The sequence below is a fragment of the Oscarella lobularis genome, chromosome 11 (genome assembly GCF_947507565.1).
Source record: "Oscarella lobularis chromosome 11, ooOscLobu1.1, whole genome shotgun sequence".
Taxonomy (NCBI): Eukaryota; Metazoa; Porifera; class Homoscleromorpha; order Homosclerophorida; family Oscarellidae; genus Oscarella; species Oscarella lobularis.
Window position 1 is genome coordinate 1,022,303 of NC_089185.1, and position 12,112 is coordinate 1,034,414.

Here is a 12,112-nt window from a genome sequence, read left to right on the forward strand (position 1 = left end):
TGCCTTTGAAATTCTCATATACACAGACTAGAAAAAAAAGACACATACGCAAGAAAACAAACTTACAACTCACACGAGAAGACAACGTTCACTTCCTTTCAAGGTCGATTAAGAATTGAAGTTATAGTAGAAGAGAGCCCGACAGGATTAACGGCAGTGACGACCACGAACAGCTCTCGCACCGAACCGACGTTGGCAGTAATGGAAGGAGACAACGTCTCAATCCACTGCATTATATCGGAAGAACCCTTTCTGCTGCCGAGAGAGACCTCAAATTTCAGAGTGGTGTCAGACTGAAATGACGAGGACCACGACAGTACGACGTTTTCACCGTCCGTCCAACGTCCAGTGACAGAATTCCGAAGAATCCTAGGACGCTGCTGAACAATTCGTACGTTCGAAGTAACAGCGCGACTGGCTAGATTGGCGACGTTCACCGCTCTCACTGATAGAGTGTACGTCGATCCCGACATCATATTCAAGCTGTCGATTCTCGCTCGTCTATAAAGACCCACGTTGATCCAACCAGTCGTCACGCGGGGACCGGCCAAGTTCGCTTCATAGTGCGTGATTTGGGTTGGATCGTCAAAGTCGTTCCACCAAAAATCCACTGTGCCATTGTCTATTTGGTATCCTTCTGACGTGACAAAGACGGAAGGAGCCGTTTGAGTCTGGACGCGGGCATTCAGTTCCGACGGCGGCGAAGTTACAAAATAAATTCCACTTGACGAATTTTCTGCTTCCAAATTTGCAAAATTACGGCACCGAACTGACACGTAGAAGCGGTGTCCATTCTTGAGCGATGACACAGTTGCAGATCCTGTCATTGTCGAGCCGTCAACTCTTCTATAGCGAAGCAATTCTGTAGATCCCGGCGTCAGTCCTTAATTAAACAGAAAAACACATTTTAGCTCAATACTGTAAATAGCATCGACGAATTAAATACATGATAAATCGAATAACTGCTGGTGTTCCGTTATAAAGTACATCTACATCGGATTTTTATAGCGGTTTGGTAGGGCTCGAGAGTACAGATCCTTCGCATCGGTTAGCTCTCACCCTCAAACCCTTCCAAACCGTTTATAGGGCTACAGCTATTTGGGAGGCTATAAGCAAGGACTTTTTATAGAGACCTAAATGAACGGTACTGCACATTCTTACCGATGCCCCACTCGCAGTAATCTATTCCACTTTCGCTGTCTCGCGTTTCATTCCAACTGACATCGACTGTGTTTCTCGTGACGTACTGCTGGCCGGTGTTTCCGTGCAACAAACGGTTCAGTAAGCGCACGGAAACCGAAGGAGGTGTGTAGTCCACTTTTATAGGCGGTAGTTGGAGCTTCGCTGTTAGACCTGCAACGTTCGTTCCCAATATTGTCACGTAAATGTCACTGCCATGAGCTGGTTCAGGTCCACTGTATTCGGCACGATTAGCAAGTCCTGTTGATGTGTAAGCTAAAAGCTGTTGGCCTCCTTCAACTGTTCCAATAGCCCAGAGGTATTCTCGAATACCACTTTCTCCGTCAAACATATTCCAGTGAACTTCCAGAATGTTAGCAGGAGACAGATATGAGCTGCTTGAGAATGCAGCCTTGCTGCTAACGAGGGAAGAGCTGTACTGTTTCCGACACAAGAAGAGCTCAACAGAGGAAAGTCTGATCAAATTCTCGGCTGCAGACACGGCACGCAATTCGATCATTCCTTTCGACGACGTGGGAGAGTTGAAGTAGAGCGTGTACCTATTAGCAGACAAAAATGCAGCAAAACGTATTGCAATGATAGGAAAGAATATACCTGCCTCCCCTTGTTTGCTCTTTGTCAATCAATAAAGTTCTATGAATTCCGGAGGCCATGACTTGCAGTTGCTGACTTCGTCTTCTACCAGTAGATTTTCCAAATATCACCAGCTTGTACGTCAGATTTGAGGTGAAATCGTACGCAAGACCAATCGTTCCAGATAAAAGTATAGCCACACTGTTATTAGCCTCGTCGAGAACTGTAGCTCTACCATCAATTATCTTCCAGTCGCCCACCGTTTCTCCAGCTAGAAGAGTCGAATTTAGCTGTGCATTCTTCGCTCTAAATGGCGATAGAACGTTATTTCCAAAGTCGTCGCAAGCAACAGCGTGAGGAGGAGTCGTATCGACTGTCACACCGTCCGACGTCACAGCTTTCGATTTTAGACCAGCCGCATCGTGAGCTATCACCGTAGCGTAGTAGCGCTTGTCGTGAATTAAATTGAGATTGCCTGCTTTCGCCGAAAGGCGAAGTCCTACGCTGTGAAACGAGACGACGTTGTCCAAGCCCGGCAAGTCGCCGATTCCTAGCTCGTAATAGGCAATAGCAGAGTGACGATCAAAAAACCCGTGCCAGTTGACCGAAAGAGAGGAGACGGAATCCTGAAATTGTCTGTCCGAACGTTGATCGCCATCGAGAACAATACCAGCAATAGGATTCTCTGTGTCAACTACAATACCGTCAGTTGAAACAGACGTTTGCAGACCAATTGTGTTGACCGCTTGGACAGTGCCAAAATAACGCACACCATTCTCCAGGAGACCAAAATATTCAAAAAAAGAGACTGAAGGTTGCACAACACGAAAAGCAGTTATATCGTCCGCTAAAAAGAAGAGATTTAATTAAAATCGTAGAATGAGCAGAGCAACTGACCGTCCGGTTGGGTGCCAAAAGCGATTCGATAGTGCTGAAGTTGTGATTGGCCGTCTGAAAAAGATCCGGCGCAATTGACCTTCAAATAAGTACTGTTGGTGGTGAAATCCGCGTCTCCATCGGCGTTAGGAGTGACGTCGAGAAGCGCTCGCTTAACAGCGGGAGGCGACGTATCGACGGTGACTCCTCGTGAATTGAATAGAGCAAACTTACTATCGCTGTACCAAGCGCGTACGTAAATTGCGTAGACGGTGCGATGAGACAGGGCCAGGGAAGGTTTGAGAAGAATTACAGCATCGTTAAAGGGACCCGCTTCGTACCACGTCTTGTCCTCGTTTCGATCGAATACGTCTTCCCCTACATTGTGGGTCGTACCGGCACTGAATTGAAGGCGTTTCAAGGGCCACGAGGACAAGTGGGACGGTCTCGTCCACGAACCGACAAGCGACGACTCCGACGCTTGCACCGAGTGATCGTTTCTGTAGGATAATGAATCGAATACGGCCACCGTAGAGTCAGCAGGCACCATGGAAGAGTTAACCTACAAAGAAAAAAAATTAGAGCATATACATAACAGTGCACTTTATTCTTGCCTCGGAGCATGGTGAAGGAAACGATCTTGGATTGCAAAGATTATGTCTAGCGGCGCAAGTGCAGTCGCCAACGCAATCTTCAACGGGACAAGAATGTCTCTCGATGAAGAGAACGCCCGAATTTCCTTTCGCCGATGCAGCGACGACGCTCACTTGAATTTGATCGCTTCTCAACTCGACTCCATTGATGGCCCACAAAGAGACAAAAAATCGGTCACCCGGCCGAATGCTTCGACCTGCGTCTGCTGAAACCGTCTGCCTAGCCTCTTCACTTCCGACGTGGCGAACAGTCCGATTGGACACGACGTCAGCACCGCTATACTTCGTGCCAATAGTCAACACGTAGGACTTGACGCCAGAATGAGCGTCGGCAAAACCGTACCAGGTAATGGAGAGAACAGTCGCAGTCCACTTCATTGGGTCTTCGAAGACGCCCGTCAAAGGTGCTGTCGCGTCAATAAAAAGACCTTCCAACGATCTGTAGTGAGTGCACAGTCGTGCTTCGTTGCAGGCAGTCACAGAAAGATAGTAGTGAAAGCCGTCTTGAAGAGTGATGTTGGGTCGAGCGATGCTGACGCTCGTCTCGCTGCCGACGAATTTGGGTTGCATCGCTGGAGTGACGTTGCGATGAGTGGTGATGCTGATTACGTGAGAAACGACCGGACTCTCCTTATCGTCGAATTCCCAACTGGCGACGAGCAACGATCGGCTGAATTGGGTTTTCGGTCGTAGAGATCTGACGCCGAGATCGAATTGCGGTGTTTTCACCATGAACGGCGGCGAAGTGTCAATGAGAAAGCCATTCGACGATACCGTTGTTGACATGCCGGCACCGTTGTACGCTTTGACCGTCGAATAGATCTTTTTACCTCTGGGTAACTTAGAGCTAAGCGGTGCGATGCCGACTTCCTCTTTGAACGCTTTCGTCCACGGTACGACGTCATCTTTACCAGCGCTCGTACCGGCACACCATTCGTAGTAGGTAATAGACGATTGAGGATCCTGAAAGCCAAACCATTTCGCAGTAACGACGTCACTAAAAAATGTCAATCAAAGGCAGAAAAAATTTGAGCACAGGGGTTTGGAGACTCACTCTAATGGCTGGAATTGAACGTCTCGTTCTTGCGATCCGTCCCAGACAACTCCAGGCAAAGGCGGCGTTTGGTCAACAACGACTCCATCAGACGATACACTCTTGTACAAACGAACTCCGTTGAAGGCCTCGACTGTGAAGTAGTACGTTGCTCCAGGAATAAGAGACAATCCGCCAATGCTAAAATCTACACAGCAAGTAGACACTTTTAGTGGATGTGTATCAAGACAGTTGAAGACTCTACCGGTCACTAGGCCAACATCGTGGAGTGGCACAACGTCGAATTCTCCTTCTTTAGTACCAATAGCGATACGGTAGTGGCTTAGCCCTGAGTGAGGATCGGCAAAGCCGTACCACTGTGCCGACAAAGTTCCAAGCTCTCTCTGATAGTCCGAATCCTACAATAAATAGTGGTTTAGGTAAAGGAATCCTATATTCGCGGATTGGGGAAAAGCTTAGAGACTTGTCGTTTGACCGCTAGAAGCTAAAAACGCGTCTTCTCGTGCAACAAGTGATAGGGATAAAAAAATCTCTATGAAGGTTCACGACCTCCACAAAAATCTCTTACTTTGCCGGGCAAAGAGCCATCCAAAACGATGCCGCCAAAAGGCTTTGAACTGTCATATCCATACCCGTGGGTTGAGACCAGTGATTCCAAACCAGCTCTATTTTTAGCCTGAACATGAACATATCAATTTGACGTTAATTAAGCAAAACTAGCACTCGCTGACCTTGACAGTGACGAAGTAGACGTGACCGTCACGCAGTGCATCAGAAGAAAATGTACAGAACTCAGCCTTTGTTGTTAGGCAGCTGATTACGTCAGCAAATTTGGGACTCGAGCCAATGCAGCACTGATAGAAATCAAAACCACTTTCTGGATCTTCAAATCCTCGCCAATTCGTTCGCACGACCCCCGTAATGTGACCGGTGTCTTCTCCCTCTATTGAAATGACTCCGAGAGTCGGTGGACTCGTGTCCAACGTCAAAGCGCCCGAAGAAACCTCGCTTTCCAGCCCAACGTGGTCAATAGCTGAACAAAAACGTCAGAAAATTCCACATTATTATTATTAAAACGAGAGATTTCGAAACATACCTTTGACGGTTGCATAATACGTTCTACCGCTCGGCAAAGAAAGTCCGGTGAGAAGTAAATGATCAGCATGGCCAATGCACCGATAAGGAATAACGTCAACTCCTAAGGGCCTCGTTCCTTCACAAGTGTCAAAACATCGTCTTCACGCCATTTCCAAAATACTAAAATACTTACCAAGAGCGACACAGTATGTTTGAATGCCCGAGTCGTGCAGAGCAGCGTCTTCCTCTTCAGCATCAGAGAACCCTCGCCACTGAACAAGGACGGCGTCATTGGCACTCTGATAAGAACTCCCATCGACTCCACTGCCAATGAACACTCGCCCTGATCGAGGTGGCGACGTGTCGACTGTCAAGCCGTCAGAACAGATGACATGTCCGAGAACCTTCAAGTCAAGTTGACGTGCTCCCTCTATCGTTTGAAATTTAATGCAGAAGAAGTATCGACGATTCGAATCTAGATTGACATTGCTTAAACGTACGAACGACGAATTCGTTTCGCCGCATCTCAACGCGGTGTCGCAGTTTCGCCACTCGGGCGTGCTTGCCACTAAAACCCAAGACACCGAGCCTTGCTTGTTCCACAGCCAAGCAGCGGCTATTTCGCTGTCAGATTTCGAATAATCAATGTCGTCGTCTGGATAAAGAACTGCCTGTTTAAGTTCTCCAGTTAGCGGATTAGGACTTGGAGTCAAACGAGAAGGCAACACGTCGATAAGGACAGGCGAAAGTTTGTCAATGTCATCGTAATAGGGCACTTTCGTGCTAACACTGAGACTTGAGCTCAAACCCACTTGATTGTACCCCTTCACAAGCAAGATAACCTTGCGCGATTTTGTGAGCGGCAGAACGACGGTCGTATTCAACTGAATCAACGACCCATTCTCAGGTTTCACTTGATTCCACTTAACTAGTGGAGTAGTCGGACTACTTGGGGTGGCGATCGTCCACTCGTAGGCATCAACTGCGACAGGCTTTCCGTTCTGAAGCACAGTCTTAAACGCTTCCCACGATCCAGAAAGCGCGTACACATTTTTCTTTGAGGTAGACTGAAGCGTTACCGATGCCCTTCCCGTTACAGGGCTGGTGGTCATGACTTGTAGCCCATCTGATAGAATGGGATCAAAGCAAAATAAAGGCGTACACGCATGAACGGCGACTCGATAAAAAAAGCCGGGCTGCAGCTGAACGAGCATTTTTCCTTGATGAGAAAAGCCTTTTCCCAAATCTTGTTTCACAACGGACAGTCCATTTTTGGTTTGATGAAGAACTTCCCATTTATAGTGAGTCACGTAGTGATCGTACTTTTCGTCCACTGACCAGTGAGCCTGGATCTCTTTAGAGCTCAGCTGAAAGTCGATATCGTCTTCGCAATGCTCTAACTTGAAGTTGCGAAGTGCCCGAGCCGTCGTAGCATCTCTTGATTGAGGATAGTAGCGAACCACAATTTCTGTCTGAGATCTTTGTGCGATAATCCTTGCAGAAAACCCTTTCCAATCGTTGTTTTGTCGGCTTCGACTAGAAGGAAGTGCAAGCAATGTGCCATTATTGACAAGAATTTCGGTAATCCAAGAACTTCCATTTTTCGTAGAAATCCATGCCGCCTCAAAGAACAAAGTGTACTTCTGGCCTGGAAGAGTGCTGTAGAAGAGAGAAACCTCGCAATCACTGTTGTCGTCAACACGACTGACATTTAATTGAATCCAATTCTTTGAAATAACAGCGCATTGATCACGATCTTTGATTCGTAATTCCGACCGGGTGTCTTTGCCAGTGCAACCAATACCATCAGAAACGACACCTTGAATACTCTTGCCCAAGACACGAACTCCATCGGAGCTCACAGTCACTTCTCCAGCCGAATTCCTCGCAATGACCGTAAAATAATAGGTGTTAAAAATAGTCAAATTGAGACCGGTGAAAAGAGCCTGTTTTTGAGAGGCGCTAATATTGTGAAAAGCGACGACATTGTCCTGTCCACTAGCATTTCCAACACCGACGAGAAATGTGTCGGACGAAGAAAATCCAGACCAACGACAACGAAGAACAGAGAGGCTTTCTTGAAAATCAACATCGGGACTGTTTTCCACCTGACTCGGATCATCAGTTGGAGACACGTCAAATAGAAAACCGGGCACAGGAGAGTGAGCTTGAAGAACGTAGGCAGACGAGTGTGCCATGACCGACAGTCCGGCTCTATTCGAAGCAACAACGACGAAGTACAGAAAATCGTGCCCATTCGCTTTGCTTCGAAGTAGAGACGAATTCACGGCGACACATATCGTCGAATTGGTGTCGCACTGTGCGAACGAGTCAATAGGCGTCAAGGAAAGTGCGTCGTCATTTCCTTTCGTCGTTCCAGCTCCCACGGAGAAGGCTAGCTGTTCATTAGTCTGCTCTGGGTCGATGAAAGCGGACTTTTTCCAGGAAATTTCTACGCGTTCCGGCTTCTGAACGACTTCAATGGTTCCCGAGAAGTGAGGCGAAGTGGTATCGACGAAGATCGGTCCAACTGTCCACTTCGAGTCCATTCCAGCTTTATTTGAAGCCTTCAAAATGACGTAGAATTCTTCCCCTAGTCCAAGCGTGGCGATTTCTTTGCTGACGGCATTGTGACCCTTGGTCGAGAAAAAGGGCGAGTAGAACGGCGGATTTTCATTGGCCGATCGACCTATGCCAATTTCGTAGTCGTCAATGCCGCTTTCAGGATCAACTACAGTCCAAGAGGAGTCAACAAAGCGATTGACAGCCGTGTACAGAAGCAAGGACGACGACTTTGGACATACACCAAGGATCTTATTCTCAGCATCGGGCGACTTTAGGGGATACACGGATACCGAGTCAACGTGAAGAGCGTTTTCATTGCAAGATGAATCAGCCGCCAGAACTCCCACTCTCTCGCGAAAACCGTTAATCACCCAAACCGTCGAAGAATTCGTCTCGCGGATGACACCCGGCTTGCTTCGCGCGTGCTGAACGTCAAATCCCTTCATTCGCGGAGGAGTGACGTCAACGGTGACGCCGTCCGAGCAGGCAACGAGCGACGGTTCCATAGCGTTATTGTACGCAATCACCGTCGCGAAATATTTTCCTGGCAAGACTTGCAGAGGTTGAGCGAAAGTTTGACTCGTTGTCGTGAAGAGCTTCCTGTCGACGTCCGTGATGCATTTGGAGCTAATAGCGTATTCGTAATGATGAATTCCGCTATCCTGATCGGAAAATCCGTTCCACGAGGCGACGACCGTCAAGTCTTGCTGATAATCTATGTCCGTCAGAGACTTGAAGTTGTCGAGCACTTCGCCGGCATTGGGTCGGCTGTCATCTATAGCAAATTTAAGCACTTTCTCGGCACTAAGTCCTGCGTCGTTCGTGGCGTTGATTGTCAAGTAGTAGAAGCGACCGTGCACCCCGGTGCTGTTGGAAAACTGGGAGGGATTGACCGAAACGATGTACTTGAAATAATTGCAAAGACCTAGAGAAATGCAAGAGCAATTCTTATTCCCACAAACGTCCTAGAAAAAAAAACAGAGTTAGCTGAGAAATGCATGCACACGCACCCAAACAGGCATTTTTTACCTGAGACGGCGGCTTTACGGCAACTCTTCCGGTGCCAAGGGACTTTCCATCAGGCTTGTCGCCAAGAAACCACGTTACCGACGTAAGACTGCTATGCGGATCGTTGCTCATGAAGTCAAAACTGAGATGGTGAAAGAAAGTCGAGTTTAGAAACGTTAGCTGGCTGACACCGTCTCTCTCGAGCCACAAGTCGTTGATTTCCGGTTGAGACGAGTCAATGCTGAGAAGCGCTTTATCGACCGTAAAGCTGCCAAACGCGTCAATGGCCATCAACCACACAAAGATGTTGTCGCCGTTTTTGGTAGAAGTTGGAATAGTAAAGTTCTGCTGCAACGACGTCCCGCTCGACTTGTCCACTATCGTTATGAAAGAGCTGTCAAGTGGCCGTTTCGCAACGACACCGCGCGTCACGGAGTATTTCATTGCTACTATGCCGTTGAAGCTCTTGATGTTCAACAGAGATAACGGCGGTATGCCGTTGACGTTGAGAGTGATAGCCTGCTGATCGTAGGCACTGTCGATGTGAGCGTGGAACGGATTGATGGGTTTCAATAGATGATGATTCACGAGATACGTGTTGTAGAAGTGACTCGTCCAATCGATCAATATTTTGTTATTTGCCGTCGTCTGCCATCGATTTCCACTGACCGTTGCCACGGACAGCGGATAACGAAGAGGATGCAGAGAACTGACTTCGACTGATGAATTCTTCACGTACAGAATGAGTCGACGAGCCCTTCTAGTGTTCCCGGTATAGTCTCGCGCTGTGAGAACTACGGAATAGAGGCCTTCGGTCGGCAGATCAAAGTCCTGTTGGTTGGTATTGTTTGCATGCGCAAAATGAGACTCCGGCGACGCCTTCTCGCCGAGATGAGTCAGCCCTTTCTCGACGACTTTGTAAACGTCCAAAAAGTAGGCGTCGATTCCGGCTCCGCCGGGTGAATCGACCCATCCCTTCCACCGAGCTTGGATGCGGCCACTACGTACGGCGTACGGGCCGACGGAAAGCATGTCATCGGCCGTCACTCCGGGATCGCAAGAAACGCGATTATCAGTGCTGCAGTGAATTGGCGGGGCCTTGTCAAAGTTAAACTGAGCTGTGGTTGAAGCAGTCGATCCCGTGTAGTCGTGGTTCGTCGACGTTTTCGAGTCGTAGTTATAAATTGTGACGAAACCTCCATTTTTGACGTTCACTTCAACAAAAAGTCTAAAGAAGAAAAACAAGGTATTCTTCTTTGTGCATGTGGCATAAACACGCGTGGGAAATCGAAACCGATACCCCGCACTTTCAAGTGGGATTCGGCGGGGTTAGATGGTTTACGCCTACGCTCACCTTTCGTTATCGACAAAGGTGACGCCTTTCAAGGAAAAGGAAGAAGAACAGTCGACGGGAGATTTCGGATTCGCGTTAGAAATGCTCGCGACCACGCCAGCAGACGTACATTGCAATGGCTGATCAGCAAGATCTCGCCTCACTCCTGCAATAAGAGAAGTCAAGATCCCCCACCCACCCAACTTCTGTTTAAATTACCTGCACTTGTCTGAGCCCAAACTTTGAATCGAACCGATGCGACTCCAAGTTTGTAGTCCCTGATCCAAGGTGGCTTGGTGTAATTGCGGTAGTCGGTGAGAAATCGTGTTGACGTGAACGTTCCAGAGCCGATTTTCGGTCCAATAAACGTTCCCGTCGTCGACACGGATACCTTGACTGGTGCGAGATTTGTAAACGTCGGCGGATGAGGAGCCTTTCCGTGAAGATAGGAAAAGTTGGCGAAGTGAGAGTGATCGTCTTCTACACTTGTGTCCGCCAGAACGATAGTGGGTTTATCAGTGACTTGATTAAAAGAAAATTACTCGTGTGCTTCCGTGCTACTGACAGCAACCCTACTTGTATCGCATTTTGGCGGAGAAGAATATCCCGGTGCACAGGTGCAAGCGTCAGCTGAAGTCGACGTACCACTGCAGTAGCCAGGCCAGCACCAGTTGTTCAGCCAGGAGCATCGTGCTAGAGAGTGAAATGACGTAGAGACAAGATCTATAAGAATTCACTTACATAGACAGCTTTTCTTTTGTGGGTCTAGTTCAAATGCAATTTCGGTTGGACCTCGCCTCGATTGACATTCACTGCAAATGTTATCAGAAGGACTTGTGCATTTTTCCAACACGCAGTTAGATATTAAGGGACATCCTAAAGTCAGTTAGACTCTTTGCGTGTTGAAGGGATATCGCTGCGACTGACTATGTTGACACTGAGCTTTCTCTCCATAATATTGATCGATACACCGGCAAGTGTCGGGCCAATAGCACGTGCCTCCGTGCTGACATCCTGGGCTGCAAATTGCTGTAAACAAAGAAAATAAGGGCAGAAGAGACCTCCACTAATTAACGTACGATCATCACAAAGTCCACTTGAACTTCTTCTCCAGCCTGCACAGCAATCTCTGTAGTACGTTGTTATATATCTACTTCGTCGATGATATCTATCACAAAAGAGAATTGACGTGTTGAAATTAGTCCATATATATATATATATGTTGTCACCGACCTAGTACGGCCACATCGACTCCAGCCTGCAAATCCACAGCTCGTGTAATATCGTGAACTCACAGAATAGTATTGTAACGTTGCTCTGCTATATCTAGAGACAAAGGTGAAACAAAAAATGCATCATGCGCCTTATTATTCAACCTACGTGCATGAATGATCAGCGCAAATTGCAGAGTTGAACAGAAAGAATAGCAGTAGACAACTTGACCACCTAAACAGACAAACGGAGGGGTTCGCGCTACAGCACAAATGAAAACAGTCAAAAAAGGACGGTTAGAGAGTCTCGTTACTTTCAATATTAGCGTCAAGGAAATGACGAAAAGGTAGCCAGTCAGGCAGTCAGTCAGTACGGTAAGTCAAACGCATCCCAAAGAAACCGTCATGGGAACACCCAGCTCACCTCACTGCCCAAGCCATGGCGCAGACGTCGAAGGCGGAGTGGTTGCGCACTGGCGTTCTTGAAATTCAATTAGACCAAATTTGCATGCTGACGTCATTGTTTGTTCGGGTTACAGATGGCCTACCGTAAATGTGCTTG

General features: G+C 47.7%; 1 protein-coding gene across 1 annotated transcript; it reads right to left on the bottom strand.

Moving 5' to 3' along the window:
* LOC136193388 (uncharacterized) lies at positions 1 to 12,035 on the bottom strand. Its single transcript, XM_065982281.1, has 21 exons — positions 11,975 to 12,035; positions 11,720 to 11,785; positions 11,573 to 11,665; positions 11,419 to 11,507; positions 11,267 to 11,368; positions 11,081 to 11,215; positions 10,916 to 11,032; positions 10,559 to 10,861; positions 10,361 to 10,505; positions 9,028 to 10,234; positions 5,627 to 8,963; positions 5,453 to 5,569; positions 5,088 to 5,389; positions 4,925 to 5,032; positions 4,601 to 4,754; positions 4,357 to 4,543; positions 3,264 to 4,299; positions 2,671 to 3,211; positions 1,795 to 2,620; positions 1,162 to 1,739; positions 1 to 883 (listed from the first exon to the last, which is right to left on the bottom strand). The coding sequence occupies exons 1-21, from the start codon at positions 11,989 to 11,991 to the stop codon at positions 99 to 101; spliced, it is 10,245 nt and encodes a 3,414-aa protein (XP_065838353.1). The 5' UTR covers positions 11,992 to 12,035; the 3' UTR covers positions 1 to 98.
* Between the last annotated feature and the right edge of the window lie 77 nt (positions 12,036 to 12,112).